The sequence below is a fragment of the Sycon ciliatum genome, chromosome 5, assembly GCF_964019385.1.
Source record: "Sycon ciliatum chromosome 5, ocSycCili1.1, whole genome shotgun sequence".
NCBI lineage: Eukaryota > Metazoa > Porifera > Calcarea > Leucosolenida > Sycettidae > Sycon > Sycon ciliatum.
This window is the reverse complement of record NC_088647.1, coordinates 13,014,530-13,036,105: the sequence shown is the minus strand read 5'-3', so window position 1 is coordinate 13,036,105 and position 21,576 is coordinate 13,014,530. Positions and strand designations below refer to the sequence as shown.

The following is a 21,576-nucleotide window of genomic DNA, read 5'->3' as shown; positions in this document are numbered from 1 at the left end:
ATTCAGCATGACCTCATGTCGCTCATCATCGATCAGATTCACACATCACGATCACACAGCTCACACTGTCAGTGCAGTGCCAGTACTGTGACTTGAAATCAGCAACACTGCTTGAAATGTGCATGCATGAGATCGAGGGGGAGTGAAAATCACGCAGTCAAAGCTTGGCTGGGAATGAAACCAAACCTGCTGCCACACGCCACTGACTGTTGGAGAGGCGAGAACACCAGTTGTCCACGCACGGTCGTCACTCCTGTTGTTCTTGATCAAGTTCGCTTATCCTGTGGACGGGAAGTTGTTGTGCATGATCTGATGGCACATTCAAGCTAATCTCGATTTGCCTTTGCTAGGATGCCTTGAGAGATACTCAGTGGTGCTTCACGACCGTTGCAGACATCCGTTGTTCATCTCGCTGCAGCCATGTCATTGAGAGAAATCAAGCTTTGCTTGCTTGGGGTGAGTTATCCACCCAATCGGAATTGCAGGGAATCCTTCCGCTACGCCAATCAAAAGTTGCTGATCTGTCAATCATGAGTATTTCTGTACATTTGTTCCTGTGCGTATCCACACTGATGTTCAGGATGCTGGTGTTGGCAAATCCAGTCTAGTTCTTCGCTTTGTGTCTGATACATTCAACACAAATTCAGAGAGCACAATTGGGTGAGTTTTGATACTTGTGATCGTCACTATTGTCAACTATTACTTTCACCTGTACGTTAGTTTTGATCCCTGCCATATACGCATCAAGGCGTTTAAATTTTAGTTAGTACATGTGCGTAGAACATTGTTCGTTTCGAAATTGGAACGAACTTGGACCCAACCCTGCGTGAGAAAGGAGCGAAACACAGCATAAGGCCAAACTAAAGAAGGTGTGTGGTTCGACTCACCCGACCGACCGTACAATTTCAGCCCGACCGTAACTTTTTTTCGGCGGGCTGTCGTGTGACTGACGTACGTGGACTGAACACGTCCACGTCTACGTGCTGTGCGGCGTGAGTCTGCGGACGCAGGCGGCTCCTTTTGGACTTGACTTGTAGTTGTACTGCAGTGCAGTGCAGTGAGTGGTACGACTGCTGCCTTGTGCTGGTAGTAGAGTCTTCTCGATACGCGTATACAGTGTATTTACATGTACTAAAAATATATATTAAAAAAAAAAAAATCCGCCCGCCCGCCCGTTAAAAAAATGTCCATGTTAGTCGAACCACACACCTTCTTTAGTTTGGCCTAATCACTATTTTCTACTGTACATGTATCAGCATTGATTCTTGCTTTGAGGAAACCGAAGGTGTGACGTTCAGTGTCATGATGATCACGCAAGCAGATTGGATCAGTCATTTTATTTTGTCTGGTGCACCGGTGACGATCTCACATACCCTTCTCTATCCACAGTGTACAGACTTAGTTGCACAATGATTACTAGTAGTAGTAGTATGTCATGTATACTAGCAGGAATACATACTAGTAACCAAAACAAAAGTGTGCAACTCCTATCCAGCTGTGATGGGTTCACCCATGGCAGAATTTTTTATTGCATCATTTCTTTAGCAGAAGGATGATCCAGTGCGTATGCATGCTTTCCCGCGCTCGTCTTGTATAATACAGTGTCAGTTCATCTCATTGACAAATTTCTTAGGCCGCATCCACACTACGTAAAAATCACAGTACAAATGTTCATGCATATCTCAGTACAAGTCGGTACGCAACCACACTACACTTTTCGATCTGCATAGATGACGTTTTCACGCGACCAGCACGTGACGTTGTCGTACCAAAGCGTGTGCCATGAGCTGGAAAAGACCGGGAAATTCAAAAACAATGCTGATGCTATGTACGATGACCAGGTACAAAAACAAGTTGTACACAGGAGAAGGAGCGCGAAAACGACAAACATGGCTTTCTTCAGGGGTGCGCCAGTTGCTGAAAACCTACAAAGCGAATTTTGCATTTCGCACACGTCGGCATGACGATTTCTACTGTAATGCCGTTTGTACGTGATTTTGTACCTAGTGTGGTTGCAGCCTTAGTGACATGATTATAAAAAAGTGCATAATTGTGTTGTGAATTGGTAATGTCAGCTACCAGTACATGTGAACCAGCCACAAACCGGCGGACTGTTGGCATACATGTTCTTTGCAGGGCGTCGTTTATGTCAAAAGTATTGGAGGTCAATGATCAAGCATACAAGTATCAAATCTGGGACACTGCTGGCCAAGAAAAGGTAATGAAATTGACTACTGTGCTTGTAATCAGTGTTCTGCTCAAACAAGATCTGATTACATCAAGATGGGACAGTGTTAGGGAGATTGTGCCCAACGCAAATTCGCAAGACTTGGATTCCACAGCCTTTACTATCGAATAACGACAGTTCCAATGAACTGTCGGCAACTTTGAACAAACAAAGTGGTTGTGTCGGTATATGGGATCTTTTTCATGAGCTGTACCAGTTGAATACTGCTGGTTTTTATGGTGAATTTCATCTTCCTTCTTTCCACGACAGGCTTAGTGACTTTGTAGTGATCATGCAGTGGGGCGGTTTTGCACCACTCATAGCACGTCCATTTCGCAGGGTATGCAACTAGGAGTCCTGCATGCATATGTGACGGGCATGGGGAGCATTGGCGAAGTATGTCTTGTGAAAATGTTGTTTTTTTTTAAGACGGACTTGGCAGAAATAAAAGCCTCGAGTAGCTCACACCGTGTGCTTCGGGGTGTTTTCCCAGACGATCGGCAAGCATGCGTAAGATGTAGTTCTACATGTTATCCAGGTGTTGTTTCCAAGGTCAATGACAGTCATGAATGCATAGCTTTTCGAAAATTTTAGTCTTCTCCTAATAGTCTACTCCTTTTGGGGATTTCTGGAAGCCCTTGGGCTAGTCGTCGCTGTACGATTTCTACTCGTATATCCTGAGCATTGTGGTAGTTTCGAGCTGATAAACCACAGTGTTTTGGGTTTTGATACCTCTGTTGCACAGGGCGTGGTATGTCTGATACACTGCGAAATGTGTGTGTGTGTGGGGGGGGGGGGGGCATTTGAATTCTGGTTTGGCAGTATGCTAGATCTCCCATGCAGGTTTACGTGCATAAGGCTGTTGACTTGCACTATGCCGAATCTTGACCACATCCGTGCACGGCTGGGTTCAACACCAACTGGTGGAAGTCCACCTAAACTGACACTTCACCGGTTTGTCGCTGTTGGGTACTTCCCATGCACGTGTTGCTGTTGCTGTTTTGAGAACTGGTAGTACAGCTCTGCGTGATTACTGTTTGACAGGCTCTTATTACATCCTACCCGTTAAAGATCTGACCTACATGCTATGTTGCTACCAGTTCTGCTGTGTGTCTTTCTTGTGTTGTTGGATGGCAGTACCGCGGCTTAGCACCAATGTACTATCGTGGAGCAGCTGCAGCTATTGTCGTCTATGACATCACAAGCAAGGTTAGTACACTGTCTACCTCACCCCACCACAACACAGGAGTATTCTATGCGTAGCTACTCTTCGTCTTCCTTTCACATGTGCTCTGCATTGGGGGAAATTCCCACATGGTTACGAATTCTTACGATCTCACTTGGAATCACTTCATAGTATCAAGAGTACATAACCCCCCAGAGTGTGCAACGCCTGATCCAGCTCTGCATAGGGTCTTGGTCGAGCAGAATCGGATCTTTGCGTCATAATACCGTACGCATCTGAGGGGAACCCGGGGAGTCGCGGGTACTCTTGGATCAAAAACAATGGTGCCCTGCCTCGAGACCGGCCTTGCGCTGGTGTGGAGTGTACGCATGACATCAGAAGATCCGATTCCGCTCGACCAAGACCCTATGCAGAGCTGGATCGGCGTTGCACACTCTGGGGGGGGGGGGGGGGGGGGGGGGGAGGTTATGTACTCTTGATAGTATGCGTACTGTTTTTTCTGTTTCCAGAAGCCTTTCCAGGGGATTCCTCAGTTTTGTTTAGCTCTGACTGTATTCACAGCTCGTAGTTGTTGTTAACTCAATGTAGTTTGAAGATATCAAACCCAACAGAGTTATCAATTAAAATTGGGTACTGCACTATCAGAAAATAATGTTGAGCACGCCTCCCAGCCTCTCTATAAGCTGCAAGAAACATTCAAACGCACCAAGGAAATTTGCACTCTCCCACCACCACCACTACCAGTTCTTGCACTGCATCTTACTCGATGAGTGGATGATGAAAGGAAACTCAATGACTAAATCAAAGTAAGTCTGTTCTGACCGATACCGTGTTGTTTGCTGCTGTTTGTTGTTGTTGTTGGTGGTGGTGGTGGTGGTGTTGTGATTTGTGAATGTAAATTGCAGGAAAGCTTTCAAAAGCTGCAAGACTGGATGAGAGAGCTGCAGCACCTTGGGCCACCCGAGATTGTTCTTGCGATAGCTGGCAACAAGTGTGACTTATCCGAGAAGAGAGAAGTAAGAACACATGTAGTTCTAAGTTGGTCGCGTGCGTGAATGCGTGTTCGTGTGTGTGCTGTGCACTGTGTGGTGTAGACCAGGCTGAATAGTGGCGGTCAATTCTTCAGCCTTGCAAGCTGTTGAATGGTGCAATCCCAGCACAAGTTGCTATGGCTTCTGCTGTAGCATCGCTATCATCGCCTCCGGCGATGGGCGTCAAATGATCACATGGTGTGGAATCTGGTTGGTTGTCTTTCCATTCTCTCTCTCCCCCACTTAACCAGTTTCTGGCTGTTTGCAAGTACAAAATGTGTCCCTTGTCGATGGTTCTGGAAAGTGGGACCATTACGATGTTGTCATCTTCTTGTTTATGTACTTTTACGGTGAAAAAAGTGTGGAAACACTGTACTAGTATACAGTTGTACATAGTAATTATGCTGTGCCAACTGCCAAGTCCATATGGCATCACTGCTGTCTTGTATGGCTGTCATTGAGTGACCGGGCGCCTGCTTGCAGTCATGTGTAGATGTGAAGTGGCATGACTGTGCTACAGAAGTAGTAGCACATGACACGCATATAGCCACATAAGGAAGAACCTCTATGGATTCTGTTCACATCGCTTTCCTCCTTCCTCTTTGTCTGTGCCTGCCACTGCTAGGTTGCGTTTGAAGACGCCAAGAACTATGCTGAGCAGATGAATGCAATCTTTGCTGAAACTAGTGCACTACAAGCGACCAACGTCCATGCGCTATTTGAAGCGATAAGTAAGAACTGACCCTTGTCTTCCTTGCCAATCCATATTCTCATCAGGCACTGATTCGCTAATGTTAACATGCCTTGTACTTGTAGAGACTCAATTGAACATTGTAAGATTTTTAACTAATTCACTAAGCAGTACTCGGAGATAGTCATTAGGTGTCTTTTCTTCAGCATCTATGCATCACCTACTTACAATCAACGTTATGGGTAGGGATCCCCAGCTCTGTGTGCCGTGCCATGGGACTAGCAGTTAGTTGATCTGCTTCACTGTTTACTCAATCAGGAAACCATCCGGCCGTGTGTGTGTCTGTCTGTGTGTACGTCTGTGTCATCCTTGCGGACTCCTCAGTCTATCCTTGAGAAATGATGTCTCACTTATCTATGCTGTCTGTTCTTGTTTGCTATTTTTTTCTTGCCTGTGTGCCGTGACATGTGTTGGTGATCAGGCAAGAAGTTACCACAAGAAGTGGTTATGCCTAACACACTGCCCCAGACAATAACACTCTCCAGCGCACCGCCGGAGAAGGAAAAGAAAACCTGCTGCTAGTAACAGGGGAACGGGCTGCCATTGAAGCTCGCATGAACCGTTGACTTTGCTTGTACATGTCGCATCCCTTGGCTGGATTCTAAAATACAAGTAGACTTTGCTATCTTGGCTTGTTTGTACTTCTAATATAAACACTACTTTTTGCAATATAAACAGTAATTGTTATAACGACATGTATATTTTGTTGTACTATAGTGTAGGTTTCTTCCATACAACACATGCTAGATTGAGTCGCTGCTACCTGTATATGCCTTATATTCTGCTCATTGTACCCTTGCACCTGGGCTTCCGTTCTTCTGCCCAATCAGGTGCGTCACTGAATCGCAAGGTGTGTGACCCTGCCCTTAGTCCCCTGTCTTGACGTAATACCGCGGCTGAAGTTGGCTCCATGCATGTGTGCAAACAAACGCAGAATGTCGTATTTCTGCACAGACGTGTCTTTTGCTTACTACTGGCCAGCAATGCTGCCCCATTGGTGTATAGTGTTGGCAGAATGTTTCCAGCCAGACTCACTGTTGCTTTCTTAAACTCACTTGCAATGGTACTAACTGCTTCAGTTGAGATTTGGTGTGTTTTAATGTATTTTGACTTATCTGTTGTTTATGATATTGTGGATGCTGATAACTTTCACTGAATGATATTGATAGGGCCCAGCTACACATGCCTTAGTGCAGTGGTAGTGTCCTTTTATAATGTACTCTCTCTCCCCTCCTGTTTTTATCCATAACATTCTACGATCAGTTTTTTATGTTTCTTACTTGAAGTACTCTTTGGCATTTCATAGCTTCTCCTTGTGGTAACTACAAAGCTACTGCACACCACATACAAATACTTTCAAAGGTTTTGGCATTGGAGCGTTTTGTCTGGATGGTGTGTCGGGGTGGAAGCGCAAGGAAGCACCTGCAATCCAAGTTGACCCTCCTTTCTCTTTCTCCTCTCTCTCTCTCTCTCCCGTTTCACCCTGGGTTTTACTTGCACTGATATGTTTGCAATTTTGTATTTTTGTTACCATGTTACAGCACAATGTGCACAGGAAACCTGTGCGTTTTCACTTGTGGAGAGAATCTTATTTCTCCGGGACATCCACGATGTTATGTCGTCCCAGCGCCCTACTGTGTGAGTGGACTGTCTCGACGCCGTACTGTCCCAGCGCCCTCTCTTCGCCTTTTTGTCTCGAGATCTCGCGCCACGACACGTCTCTGCGGGCGCCAGTCGGCTGTACAACGCGCGCACGAATAGTCGGAATACTGGACTGGGCAATGAAGTAGTAAAATACCTACTCTCTGACAGGCTTTTCGTGCGGACTCGACGGCGGATATCGCAACATCAGGATCTGGTCGCGGTCGACAAATCTCCAATCGGATGATCAGCTTTGCTCGATCGAGCGGGCACGTGAATGGTACGAAAGGTGGTTCATTTTTTCAACCCTTCTTGTGGTGGCAGAAGTTTGTGGCTGGCCCTTCCTTGTCTCTTTCACCCTTGGCATGTAGCATCCCATGGTGTTGGTTTAGTGGACAATGTACGGCTTCATCGGCCAGGAGGAGGAGGATCCGGCTGAAGTTTATGCCGCCCTCTCCCAGCCCATCGATGTCGACTGTTTGTTGCCCACCGGAGTTTTGGTGCCTTTGAGATGCAGACCCGATGGAACTCTGCAAAAGATCAAGAGTCGACTTTGGCATGAGGCCCAAAAGTACCCTTTGTTCAATCAATTGAAACCTGAATCTTGCTATGTATTTGTTGGTGTCAATACCAGTGCGGAACGAGAGGAGTTCGTGGATGAGAAAAAGAGGTTTTGTGATCTGAACCTATTTCACCCGCTGTTGAAAGTCCAAGAGCGTATTGGTGACCAAGAGGAGAAGCTTCTCAATGCCGAGATCGGCAACCTGATTGGAAAGCGTCTCCATGAGTTCGATGTTCTGGGAGCCGAAGTACAGGACTTCCGCCATGGCATCCAGTCTTACTGCGAGGGAATCGTGCAGAACAGAAATGCTGAGCAAAGTGAACTGTTATTCTGGGCCTACCCTCCTGATTTGGAAGCATCGCCGGAGCTCGGTCGTAGTTTGCAGTCGAAGCTCCAGAATGGTGGTTTCGCTGTAGAAGTTGTGTTACCTGGAGGTGGAACGTCACCCCCTCTACGTGCTGAGCCACAGTGGACTATTGAGGACCTGTTGCAAGAGATTCAGAAGCAAGTGTCAGTGTACTCACGAGAATCTTCATATGATTTATGTGTGAAGGTGTGTGGATCATCTGACTATATGCTGGACAGAACTGCACCTCTGTCACAGTACAGATATTTCCGCAAATGCATTGCAAGAGGCGTGGAAGCCAGAATAGTTCTGCACCGCAAATCTAACCTGCTCAGCACAGCACTCCAGGGACAGCAGGGCTACCAGATGCCCATTACGCTACGAGCGCGGAACCCGTCGCCGCCCAGTGACAATGCGGTCAGCTTGTGGCAGGTCACATCGAATCTGAAGGTGTTTGCTGTCAAGGCAACCAACGTCAACGCTGAGAGCATTCTGCTGCGCTCAGGCGTGTATCACGGAGGTGAGCCATTGTCGGATATTCGCAGTACCAAGCTGAAGAGTGTCAGTGGCAATGAGGCCATCATCCAGGATGTGCTAGCTTTTGATCTTCCTCACCGTGACTTGCCACGCAGCTCACGCCTCTGTTTTGTAATATATGGTACATCAAGTGGCGACACAGCTAGTGGCAAGAAGGCAAAATCATCTGGACTCTTCTCAGGTCGGAAACGGGAGCATGTACCCCTGGCCTGGGTCAACATCAACCTGTTCGACTACAATGGCAAGATGCGCACAGGTACACAGGAACTGAACTGCTGGCTCGTGGACGGAGCACTCGATGACACATTGAACTTCATTGGTACAACGGTGGAGAATCCGGACAAGGAATCAGCCTTGGTGCTACACATTGAGTTGGAGCGCCATCAGCAGCCTATTGTCTACCCATCTTTCAGTGAGATGCCACCGGAGCTGCCTATTCTACCCAAGCCTATGCCGCCCAACGTCACACAACAGCTCATGAAGATCATTGAGTTGGATCCACTGGCTGAGCTAGAGGATCAAGACCTTGAGTTGGTATGGAATCACCGCAGTCAGCTGGCAGCGTATCCGCATTCACTTCCCAAGCTACTCAAGGCAGTTAAGTGGAACAACCGAGAGCATGTGTCCCGCATGCTAGTGCTGCTCCAGTCCTGGAAGAAAATCAAGCCCGAGGCTGCACTTGAGCTTCTCGATTACCAGTACGCCGAACAGTCAGTGCGCATGTATGCTGTGAGCTCGCTCAGTGACTTCACAGATAACCAGCTCCTTCACTTCCTCCTACAGCTTACCCAAGTCCTGAAGTACGAGTCCTACCTCGACTGTCCGCTGGGCAAGTTCTTGCTGGCTAGAGCACTGCGCAACCAGAAGATTGGCCATTACCTCTTCTGGAACTTGCGTGCAGAGATGCACGACCCGGCTGTTGCTGTCAGGTTTGGCTTGCTACTGGAAGCATACTGCAGAGGAGCCATCAGTCACATGCGAACGCTTGCTGTCCAGGTGGAGGCACTCAACAGATTGCGCGCCGTGAGCGAGGTACTGCAGAGCAAGACGTTAAAGGAACGACCCAAGGGCATGAGGAAGATGCGTGAAACCCTGGAGAGCCCTGCCTATGTTGAAGCCCTGTCCAACTTGGTCGATCCACTTCATCCACAGTTCCACTTTGCCTGTGTCAAGTTAGACAAGTGCAAGTTCATGGATTCGAAGATGAAGCCACTCTGGATGGTGTATGAGAATGCTGACCCTGAAGGCGCCGATGTCTACCAGATCTACAAGAACGGTGACGATCTGCGACAGGACATGCTGACGCTGCAGATCATTGGCATCATGGACAGCATCTGGCAAGCTGATGGCCTTGACATGCGCATGATCCCGTACGGCTGTCTCTCCACTGGTAATCAAGTCGGTCTGATCGAAGTCGTCCTCCAGGCCAACACTGTCGCAAAGATCCAGAAAGAGATGGGTGGTGGCTCACGTGGTGCATTCGACAAGAGTACGCTGTACCGGTGGCTGGCCGAGAAGAACAAGGACAAGCAAGCTCTGGAAAGAGCTTTGGAAGCCTTCACCTATTCTTGCGCTGGCTACTGTGTCGCCACGTATGTCCTCGGCATTGGTGATCGTCACTCCGATAACATCATGTTGAAGGAGACTGGACAGCTGTTCCACATCGATTTCGGCCATTTCTTGGGCAACTTCAAGAGCAAGTTTGGTGTCAAGCGTGAGCGCGTGCCATTCGTTCTCACTGATGACTTCATCTATGTTGTCACTCACGGTAAAGATGACGCAGCCAAGGTCGACAAGTTCAGACGGCTGTGTGAGGAGGCCTTCCTGCTGCTACGAAAGAAGGGCTCTCTCCTGATCAACTTGTTTGCCATGATGTTGTCTACTGGTATTCCTGAGCTACGGTCACTCGACGACATCAACTATGTCCGAGATGCCTTGGTGTTGGGCGCATCCGATGAGGAAGCCCTGCAGAGCTTCCGCAAGAAGTTCAGTGAAGCGCAGAAGAATTCATGGAGTGTATCGTGGAATTGGTACATCCACAATGTTGTCAGAAGCTGAGGTGATTTAGTGTTCAGTCTGACCAGCTACAGTTTATCTCTTGCACTCGTGAGCACGGTGAGAGAATTGTAGCACTTGTGTTTTTTCTTATTCATGTAGATTTACATGATAGTGTGTGTGAGGTGACACACACTGTGTTATTGCACACCCACCTTACACTGTTGAGTATGAAGGAAGTGTGGAATCACGCGACTTTGTCTCTTGGTCTGAGTGTGGAGCATGAGAGGTGTCAGCAGTATGATCTGCCAGAAACTTGGATACTGAAGGACTGGGTAGTAGTGGGTACATGGGTGATGTTTGCGCTTTCAGCCTATACCCACCCCATTGCACATTTAGATCTTCTCAAACTTAAAGTGATGTTATGATAACTAATCTCAGATGTGTTCAAAACTTCAATCGCAACATAGTCTCAGTTCCTAGCACGCTCCGTGCACTGATATCTTGTCGCAAACCGTGTGTGCCTATGCATAGATTGAGATGATAGAGTGGCAAGCGGTGTGCTTGAATAATATGCATTGCTCAAAGGGGGGGGGGGGGGTTATCGGCGGAAATGCCAACCGGCAGTCCGGCGCGGCATGTTTTCTTTGCGGTGCATGCACCTGACCTGGGCTCTTCGAGTGTTACAATACTGCTGTGGGTATGGTTACCGTGCATACTCGCGGCACTGAGCTGCCAACGCATGTTTGGGTCCGCTTCTCTCTAATCTTCACACGGATCTAGATCCTGGACTAAAATAAGCTGGGACATTGCATACCAGTACATGTTGAATTCTAGCGAAAAGAGTTTCGCCCGGCAAGGTTACTCTAATTTCAGAAATATTCGGTGCTCAATATTTTCGGTATGAGGGCAACAGGCTAGGTTAGGTGAACAGAAATTTTCGGTACAGAGAAGCAGTTCCCTATGGGATTATGTGTGTTAGTGTTTGTTCGGCGTATTGAAATTTTAGGTGGGATCGGGAAACAGACGCACCGAAAGTACCGAAAATAAAAGTACATGTACACCGAAAACTTGTGAAATTACAGTAGAGGCCAAGGAATCGGTATTACATTTTGACCACTCCCTGATTTTTTTAGGCTAATCTGAGTCATCTCACCCGTGCCCAGGATGCCAGAAAGAAGACATTGTTATTGCACTACTGAGTACTGTTCTATCAAAAGCCCATGATCAGATTATGGTTACCGGTACATGTTCATGTATGGACTTTCGGATCTTGATCAATACAATGACTGAGAGTGTACTCCCATGATCCCAGTGCAAAATGCGTGCAGCGCTAGCGTGGTTCATTCTGTGACTGGCATGGCACTGACTGCCTGACATGATCAGTGCAGCACATGCATGCAGTCACGTCACAAAGAAAGTACCAGCGCAGCAGTACATGTACATGATGTAGTTGAAAAAAAGTACATGTAGAGGGGACGGTTTCAAATACTAGGACACCGGTTGCAAACCGGAACGGACTCAATATTCACTTTCTCTCTTGGTATTTTGATTAGAAAACATATGTCACAGTGAGACTGCGATGTGTTATACTCCGAGCCAAAATTTCATGGCTCTGCGATGACCAGAAGCGCCATATCAAGCAGGTGAGTTTTTGACGTGTTGCTTCGCACTGCGACTTGAGTTTTACGACTTTCGAAAAATCAACTTCTTGTCGCAGGTAAACAGCAGCTCGCCTCTCGCCAATAAAGCACCGCATACCAATCAAAACTAATGGAAGCACACACAAGGCTTATTGTTACTCTGTACTGGCCGTCGTGGAGCGATAGCAATTACCTAATTTCAGACCCAGAGTGAATTTGACGTGCACTCTAAAACGTGTCCGGTTTGGAGCCACCTCTGATTTGAACTTTTTTGAAGCGAAAAATTGGGCAACTTGGAGGCAATGGGTCAACACAAAGGAGTGGCTCAGTTCGATTGACTCTGGCCCCAGAGTAAAAATCAACATGCCAGTTTCCTTCCACAAACATATTTCGAGTGAAAAATCAACGCTGACGATCGGTTTGGGTCTATACAAATTTGGCTGTCAAAACGTCCCGGTATCGAGCCGTCCCCTCTACGAGGTGAATTGGTATTTCTGGACATTGTACATTTCTGGACATTTCGAGTAAAATAATTTTTTGTCGCGTGTAGAGTCAAGTCAATCAGGTTGATGAAGTTTTTTCTTTGTTGTAGTTGACAGCTGGGCTGTTGTAGTTTCTCCTCGTGTCGGTGCCTTGTTGATAGCCTTTTCTTGGGAGGCATTTCAACGAGTTTTGTGGTACTATGTCGCATGAGAATTTTGAATTTTGAGTAAAATAAGAAGTAATGGACGAATCGTTGGCTTCCCCATGTGCACTCCACTTCAGACGCTATAGTCTTGGACCTGTTGGCTGGAAGTGTGAAGAGGCCAACTTAACTGCAGTCCACCAATAGAAAAAATAACAAAAATGGTGCAGTATAGGATGCCTATTGACGCTATTTTACTTTCATGTCCAGAATTCCATACACTGAAATTTAGGCCAAAAAATTGGCCTGTCGAAAACAACCTGCTATAAAGTCTCTGGGATCACAGCATGAGCAATTGTCACATATTTGGAAAGATGAAGGATTAGGCCATACAATAGATACAAAAAGATATGAAAAATGTAAAACACACAGCCAGTGGGCCTCTATTTTATTTTCATGTCCAGAAATTGCGATTCACCTCGCAGCTCGTACATATGTATGCAGATTTTCCCTGCGCAAAATTTGATGCGAAAAATGAATGCGCGCGCGCGAAGAACTATAATAAACACTTTGTTTTACGACTTTTACGTCACGACTTGTGTCCACGTGGCACAATGAGCGGCCGCGCGGCGCGCGGCGCCGATCAGCTGATCATTCAAACAAAAGCACTTTTCAGTTTTTGAAATCAAGCAAGAAAGCATTGGCACTCTTGACAGTCTTGTGGATTCGCTGGATGCAAGGATACATCTGTGCTGTGAGATCGTTCATGTCGGATCTCTGCTATTTAGTGCTCACCCACGCGTGACAATGGCGACTCGACGACGGCAAGGCGGATCTGGGAAGTCCGGAAGTCTACCATTGCCATCTGGTGGATCGAAAAGTGATAAAAAGCATGGATCATCAATGTTTGGCATTGTTGTGGCATTGCTACTCGTGTCTGCAATTGGGGCTGGCATCTTTCTATTCCGGAACGAGATACTATTAGCTGTTAATGACCCTCAATATCAAGAGCATTCTGAGCCAGCTGCACAGTCTGAAGAAGCTTATGCTGAGAAGAATGATCTTGATGAACGTATCGAGCCAGTGGGGGCGCAGGAACAGATCCCTGAGCCTGATGTGGCGAGTAACGCTGCTGATAGGAATCAACAGGAAGAAAGGGAGGAAAGAGCAGTACTGGATCAATCTGATGCTGGTACAGTCGTTCAGGATACTGCTGCGGACACCCCAAGCCAGGAGAACAACGATCGGTTGTTCACAGTGCAAGAGCTTAAACAGTACGATGGCAGTGATAGCTCAAAACCTATATATCTGGCCCTCGTTGGTCAAGTGTTTGATGTCACCAAGGGAAAGCAGTACTATGGCAAGGACGGCGGCTATGGATTTTTCTCAGGCCGTGATGGCACACGCGCATTCGTCTCCGGTGACTTCACGGAAGTTGGTCTGACTGACAACGTCACTGGCCTGGACAATGCAAACATCATCGGCATCGAAGACTGGCTTTCTTTCTACCATAAAGACTATACTTATGCAGGCAAGCTTGTTGGAACGTACTATGATGAACACGGTCAACCTACAGCCAGATTGGAAGAGTACAATCAAATGTTGGAGGTGGCTCAAGGTGCCAGCCTGCAAGCGGAGGAGTTTCGTCGCTTGTTTCCACCGTGCAATTCTCACTGGGCGCAGGGAAAGGGAGGCACAGTCTGGTGCAGCAAGGAAAGGTAAGCGAGTGAGACGTCATTGTGCGTGTGTGTGGCGTGTGTGTGTGGTGTATGTGTGCATGCACATGTGTGTGTGCGTACGCGCGCTCGCCCGTGTGTACAAGTACGTTTGTTTATGTTTTCTCCTGCAGTAATTCTTGGATTATCTCACTTTCCGGGCCAGGGATGATTTTTCTGTAGTTTAATTGACAGCAGTTGTTGGCATTGCAACAAAAGCACATAAACCAGAGTGTGCAACACTGCTACTGGACATTTTCAGAACTCATCACGCACGTTGCACAAAGCACGCGTAAAGCATGCTCTGGGTGCCGAACCTTCATCATAAGTTGTTTTTTGCCATTTTCGAACGGATCTCTTGAAAAGTTCTCCAGCTGCTGTAGCTTTTTATCGTAATGCGAGTTTAGCAGACACGACACCTGACCAATTTCACGTGACCACGGACTCGTAGTGCACACCTCGTATGGCATGACTTGTGATCTACAGAAAGGTTGGCGTCAACAAAACATTCCCCTCATGGCCAAACCAAGTGGATTTAATTTCACTCTCTGGTTTATGTACTCTTGGTAGCAAGCATCCAGCTACATAGCAATTAGCAATGCATAGAGTTGCTGGCTATATGCATTTTCACCAGACTGTGCATGTGTTGCCCGAACACACAGGCGCCTAGGTGATGCAGCACAGTTTTATCTGAGTACAGATCTACTCTCCATATAACGTAATCTCTGGGACCATGCAAAAATTATGTTATATCGAGAGTTATGTTATGTAGAAAACCGTGTGTAAAATGCAAGATGTACCTCAAAATGAAGGGTATTACAAGGGGGGTTCAACCGTGCAAACATATACACACTGTACCACCATCGACATCAGATACCATCAATGCTGCAGAATTATGCACAATAGGACTAAACTGGCTAGCTACGACTACAGCTTGATTGTACCACGCACGTGAATCTATGTTGTATCAAGAGTGCGCACGCCGGGGACCGCGCCGTAGGGTGCGTTATGCCGAGGTTTACGTTATGTAGGACTAACTGGCCTAATCTGCCTAGCTACAGCTTGATCGTACCGTGCACGTGAATTTACGTTGTATCGAGAGTGCGCACGTTGGGGACCGCGCCGCACGTGTGTTATGTCGAGGTTTATGTTATGTAGGATTATGTTGTGTAGAACAAAATTTGTATGGGAGTGATGCTGTTTCGGCACGGGATTTGATTTTTTTACGTACTAGCGAGGTTTATGTACAAGTGAGAGTTGTTATATCGAGAGCAGACCTGTATGTTGATTTTTTGAGCAGCACTCAATTGATTTTCGTTACAGCAGATACTGTTTGTGTTACTGTGCGTCCATGCATGTGGTCGATTCACATGGCTTCACCAGTTGTGTGTGGATTAGGCAGTTATCTGGCACTAGCCTTGATCTGTTTCGTTCAGATCTTGTCCGCTGTCATTGCTATAAGAGAAGATCCGTAGGTGCACCTCCAGTGCTTTTGCAGATTTGCGTGCTTCTCTCGCGACGGGGCGTATACATGGTACATGTTTTACTCATGGTTGTGTTGTGTGCGTGCATGTGTTGTCGACAGTGGTGGTATCAAGCGTGACTGGGTCGGTGTGCCGCGCAAGTTCTACAAGGCCGGCGGGACAAACTATCAATGCGTGTGCGTCCGCACGACCGGTTCGCCGAGCTTGGGAGAGGACGATCAGCGCAACATTGGCGATCTTGGTAATCCAAACATGCGAGCCTACGATTATTGTCACCCCGACTCTGCTACCTGTGCTATCAAAGACTAAGTCAATTCAGTTTAGTTGAAACACCACACATCGGGGAGGACACCCATAGTGTTGCATTCAACCTTGCATGTGTTTTTTTGCAGACATATGAACTCAATGTGCCATAACTTCTTTGGCCCATTCATTTTTTAGTTTTACCCAGGAAAGGCTGGTCCTGCGTCCTTCTAGTCTGCATGTTATATTTGTAGGTAGATGGCCTCTTTTTTGAAGCATTTTTGTTAGGAAACTGTATTTTCTATTTCTGCTTTAACTAAAATGGGTCCTTCATCAACTTTTGGTTGCTTTCTGTTTTCGTCTAGCACCAGATGAAATGTTTCATACTTTAATATTGAGACACACGTTTGGATCGGTTGTGTACAAGACACGTGTGTGCGTGTGTGTATGTTTCTGGCTAGAGTAACTCTTGTGTAATCAACGGTGCTAGTGAAGCTTATATCAGATCCACTCTGATTTAGCCACCCACACTAGTACCAAGTATTACCTTCACTGGGGGCAGGGGTACCTGCAGTTGGATCCCGGGACGATGCCCTGATGCCGTCAATCCTTTTTCTGCACCTTGTCCTCACCCACTTAGTGAGGTGTGGTGAGCCCATAAGTGGGATCATTTCAAATCCACCCTAGTTTGAGGATTTCAGGGGGTGTCGGCCGTTGGGTGGTTCAATGGCCAATTGAGTCATCTTTCCAAGATTCCTTTTGAGTCTCTCTCTCCTCTCCCGGGGAGACCCACGTGACCAGTTTTGGCAGTGAGCCAGTACAAGTGTATGTTTGTTTGTGCATGCGTACGTACGTGAATGGTATTGTTTGAAATTAGCAACTATGTGGCACACGCTGTATTGTAAGTACATGTATTGAGTATGAGCACAATATGCGTAAACGGTTTCAAAAGGGGCGCACTAGCTTGCATGATATAGATTATGTCCTCAATACAAAAAATCTCTCAACATTACTTTTCGAGACAAATGTTCTCCGGTCAAGTTTACGTACAAAACATGCGAAAGGCATCACTTCTTCTTCTTGCCACTGCCCTTTTTCTTGCCGCTTCCTTTGCCTTTCTTTCCCTTCTTGCCACTGCGCTTGCCCTTCCTGCTCTTCTTGGAGAGGGCTCTTCTCGTGCGGAACTTCCTCCACATGTACTGGATCTTGAGGGCTGCTGACAGCTGCAGGTGCATCTCTCGTTCTTCCTGCGCCCGTTTCTCCGCCGCCAGCCTTCTCTCTTCCAAGATGACGTCACGCTTAAAGGATAGGCCCTTGAAGCGCACCGTCAACTCATCCAGCTGTGCCTTCTCAGTGTTGTGAGCCGCGTCCAGTTCATCAAAGCGAGCCTGCCACACACACACAGGACACAATGGCACTCAACGCTCAAAGCCTGCCCAGACATTCATTACGATCTTGTTTTGCTAGATAGAGCGTCTAGTTGTAACACTGGTTGTCAAGCCAACGCCATGGCAACAGTTGCACAGTGCAGGCATTATGTACTGTGCAAGAACAGCAGCTAGGGACAGATTGCAAAATAGCATGATTGTTATGCCCTAGCAACACTTACCTGCTTCTCGCCCATATCATCATCGTATTTACGTATCCAGGTGTCTACTTCATTCTCTACGCGAAAGTTTCTCTACATGGACAGGACAAAAGTCACAGAAACACATGCAAGTCATGTAGAAGTCAGTCCCACGGATTGAATTGATACAGCGTGACTGCGGCCAGGCGCACAATGAAAATTAGGGTGGTAGCGAGTACTCGACCGGAAAATAAATCGACGGCATGAAGTAGCCTCACGCCTAGCATGTGTGTGTGTGTGTGTGGGTGTGTGTGTCCCATATGGTGCAGTGGTATGTGCAGCGATTTCCAATCGATAGATTGCGGGTTCGATTCCCGACGATTATGGTCACACACGTCTTTCTTCTCTTTCTCAGACTCTTCCTGACTTTTCTTTCATTCTCCTGGGTGGTTACCAACAGCCAGTGCATGCCGGAGTATGTGGTGTGATGTGTGTGCGGGAAAAAAAAAAGAAAAAAAAGAAAAAAAAGGAAAAGACCAAAAATAGGGATTCACTGGCCAGAAAATGTCACTCCAAATAGCTGTATGGTGTAGACCAGGCTGAATAGTGACGGTCAATTCTTCAGCCTTGCAAGCTGTTGAATGGTGTAATCCCAGCACAAGTTGCTATGGCTTCTGCCGTAGCATTGCTATCATCGCCTCCGGCGATGGGCGTCAAAGGTCAAAGGTCAAGGTGTGTGTGTGTGTCTGTGTGTGTGTGTATGTACTAAGACATGCTAGTGCTCACCTACAAGTGGGTTGAGAAGTTTTACCGGTTGGAATTGGGCCTAGGTACTGCAAAGGCAAGGCGTGCAGTGACAGTGATTCAACGTGATATGCACACAATGTCACAAGATGATGCGACTGCATCCGTACCTTGCGTTGCTCACTCTGGACTCCCCTCTGCTTCTGTATCTGCTCATCCAGCCGTGCTCGACTCTCCGTCAGTTGAGTTTTCAATTGCTTGATGATGTCGGTTCTATCTCCCTCCTGTATGGTAGCATCAGCTTGCTCTTTCATCTTTCTGCCAAAGATCTTGGTTGCCTGATCAAGTTCTGCAGCCTTCATGGCAAGTTTGTTTAGCACTTCACCCCTCTCTGCCACCTGTGTCGCAACAGTCCGTGCACAACAAACGCAATAGCCAGTATGTACTTGGCATGACAGAACAACACACACGAGCTGCTTTACTCAGATAAATATGTAATGTGCAGTCGGGACTCTTGAATGTAGCAATGCTGATGTCCAGGATGGGACTCGTCGACCCCGTTTCTAGTGCTGCCCATACTCTACCCAGTACACTACTTCGAAGTACTTACCCAGGCCACTCAGGTACACATGCAATCGGGTTTTAACAGAATTGGAACATAGCATTGAGGCGTGATTATTGTGGATAACGTCACCAGCGGTATATGTAAAGGTCAAGCTAAATGTGGTCCGTGATCCATTCTGACGAAGGGGCAGCGGGTGTTAGGGACCTCTTGTCTCACTGCGCAAGGCGAGGCGGAAGACAGTGCTCCTCTCGTCTCCGTCATCGCATTCGGTGCTTACTAACTGATGTCAGTAGTGACAACGGTAAAAACAGGAAGTTTGAAAACGGTGAAGCGATGATGATTCTCAAAAAGAGGAGAAGAAAAATGAAAATACTACCGGTTGGAGTAGTGGCCGACTGGCCGGCCACATGAGCTATAGTGCGTTACAAAAGTCCAGACCTCTGGTTTCAAAAAACCGTTCGGCCAGCATCTATACCACATAAAATCTGTGATCACTTTGTGCATAAAATTTTCGAAATTGGGCATCTGTTATCCAATCGCTTAGAAATGTATATGAGAAAAATTGTGTGAGCTGCCTGAGCAATATTCCAAAGAAATTTCTCAAAAAGCTCAAACCAAATTTGAATTATTCGAAAAAGTCTAGAGGTCTATACTTTTGAAATGCACTATAGAGGTTTCGATTCCATCCTCATTTGAGATGCTTTGTATTGAAGGGCAAAGACCTAGCACCGGTTTCCGTTCCATAGAACTCCATACAAAGGACATGCAATGATCTCAACCGCAGAACCTCTATAACTTATCTTCAGTGTGTTACATGCACTCTCCATAAAGCTGCTGCACAATCCATTATAGTCCAGCATTGCTGCTATATACACACAGTAGCAGTATGGATTGACTATGCCAGACCGGTATACGCACATTGCCACACTGTGACATCCATGACCCAAGGAAACTTAGCCTGGTAATGCCAATGGCTTTTTCAGTTCTTCATAAGTTGCTTGATGCATGCCTTTGCTTTGGGCTCAGCTTGTGTCTTCACCTAACTTGTGTTTCTAATACCCACAAGGACCTTGTTTCTGATAGCAATGGGACGGGTCAAGAGGAACATTTTCTGCTGTTATGCCATGGCTTTGTATGTTGAGACTCGGTCCAATTGCTATCGATACCACCATGTACCTTAAGCTAATTCCTGGGCAATGACTATTGACTATTCACTGCTGCCCGCTAATCATCTACCATACCTTTCCAGTTAGAACCTGCTTCTGTTTGGCGATTTCCTTCTCCAACTCCCTGGTCTGCGTTTCACGCTTGGATTGGATCTCGCGCAGGCTGGCAATGCTCTGCTCCCGCACGACCTCGTCATGTCGGCTCTCGGAGATGTGCACGTGAGTCTCGCGCCGATAGTCCTGGAGTAGCTGGATGAGCAGCCTGCCGGCCTGGTTCTCCAGTGCCACCGCCGGGTCTATCATGCTGAACACGGGCGCGATCTCCGGGTTTTTGGACACGGCACGCAGGATGGTACGCACCGACGTCTGTAACGTTCCACTGGTGATACCAGCGATGTACTGCTCCTCCACGTCAGCAGCCGCACTCGTAGTCTCGACAAGGGACTTGCTCAATCCGACATGCTGCTCCATAGCTCTACACAGGTCTTCTCCCAGCTGAACAGAATATCGTCCAAGAAATGCTTCACTATCGCCGCAGATCGAAGGCAGGACTAGGCAAATCTCAGCCTGACGAACAACTTCATCGTACACTAACAACAGCCTCTGGCTCTCCACTGACGTTAGTTTCTTCCTTCTCTTTTTCGCATGCAGTAGCGTTAGCAGGATGTCATCAGAGGAACGCGGAGTTTTCTCCGCCCGACTTGCCATTCTGGCAGCCCCTTTTAGCGGCGTCAGGGTATTGTGTCTCTCGACATTTTTAATCGAGTACTGTTCCACTATGTCCAAATGCGCCGAGAGCTGCTGTTGAAAGCCTTGCGTGGTGGCCATTTTTCAGTGCAGAGCGTTTGAGACTTTGGCACTGATCAGTCGACACCACAGCGATAGGCACCCGTGGAAGTTGTCCTGCAGCAAGACTGAGCTCTCTAAGCAATTTTCGCTACGTCCCGAGGGTAGTCCGACGGCATAATTTCCTCGTGCATTCAGTCCGCTAGTTGCCACAACTCACTCTATCACACTAGCTGTTACTTGGTGACAGAGCCTCCAGTCAGAGGCGATGCAGATGTTCGCTAGAAGTGGTAAAGCGAGGACGCGGCTTTACTTGATAACTCTTTACTGTCTGCAATATTATTGTCTTTGCCACTGTCAAGCCATTTCGCATTTGCCTTCCCTTGCTTGCAATCAGCAATATTCTTTCTTTTGCCGTGGCGTTGGCCCGATCGACCTGTCGAACAGGGTCGGATGACTCGGATCTAGATTTGCCTGCGCGTCACACAGTCTCGCAGAATTGACCGATCGATCATGGACACCATAGCAACACAGGATGCTGCGCGACGTGCAGAGTGCTAGTACTATTATAGTATAGTGCAGACGCGCCTCTTACTGTTAGTGTTACCATCGTTACTGGCTACGTGAAGTCTGTACATCAGTCATGCATTACTGCCATTAGTCATCATCACTGCACGATCATCACTGACATCAGGGCAAAAATGAAAATTTAATGTTATGAGACATGATCTGGCTGAATCAGTGCATGACCGCATGCATGTC

At 47.2% G+C, this 21,576-nt stretch overlaps 4 protein-coding genes across 4 annotated transcripts; 3 read left to right on the top strand and 1 right to left on the bottom strand.

Annotated features, from left to right (window-relative positions):
- The first annotated feature begins 159 nt into the window (after positions 1 to 159).
- On the top strand, positions 160 to 6,571 carry LOC135817669 (ras-related protein Rab-22A-like). The gene is made up of 7 exons (XM_065330896.1): positions 160 to 456; positions 581 to 660; positions 2,137 to 2,218; positions 3,365 to 3,436; positions 4,319 to 4,429; positions 5,070 to 5,175; positions 5,617 to 6,571. Exons 1-7 carry the CDS (start codon positions 421 to 423, stop codon positions 5,715 to 5,717), a joined length of 588 nt encoding a protein of 195 aa, XP_065186968.1. The 5' UTR covers positions 160 to 420; the 3' UTR covers positions 5,718 to 6,571.
- Positions 6,572 to 7,131: 560 nt separating this feature from the next.
- Positions 7,132 to 10,531, top strand: LOC135817668 (phosphatidylinositol 4,5-bisphosphate 3-kinase catalytic subunit beta isoform-like). Its single transcript, XM_065330895.1, has one exon. The coding sequence runs from the start codon at positions 7,235 to 7,237 to the stop codon at positions 10,337 to 10,339; it is 3,105 nt and encodes a 1,034-aa protein (XP_065186967.1). The 5' UTR covers positions 7,132 to 7,234; the 3' UTR covers positions 10,340 to 10,531.
- A 2,703-nt stretch (positions 10,532 to 13,234) lies between these two features.
- LOC135817667 (neuferricin-like) lies at positions 13,235 to 16,384 on the top strand. The gene is made up of 2 exons (XM_065330894.1): positions 13,235 to 14,262; positions 15,845 to 16,384. The coding sequence occupies exons 1-2, from the start codon at positions 13,352 to 13,354 to the stop codon at positions 16,050 to 16,052; spliced, it is 1,119 nt and encodes a 372-aa protein (XP_065186966.1). The 5' UTR covers positions 13,235 to 13,351; the 3' UTR covers positions 16,053 to 16,384.
- A 483-nt stretch (positions 16,385 to 16,867) lies between these two features.
- On the bottom strand, positions 16,868 to 21,214 carry LOC135817666 (dynein regulatory complex protein 10-like). The gene is made up of 4 exons (XM_065330893.1): positions 20,104 to 21,214; positions 18,468 to 18,695; positions 17,596 to 17,667; positions 16,868 to 17,374 (listed from the first exon to the last, which is right to left on the bottom strand). The coding sequence occupies exons 1-4, from the start codon at positions 20,854 to 20,856 to the stop codon at positions 17,054 to 17,056; spliced, it is 1,374 nt and encodes a 457-aa protein (XP_065186965.1). The 5' UTR covers positions 20,857 to 21,214; the 3' UTR covers positions 16,868 to 17,053.
- Between the last annotated feature and the right edge of the window lie 362 nt (positions 21,215 to 21,576).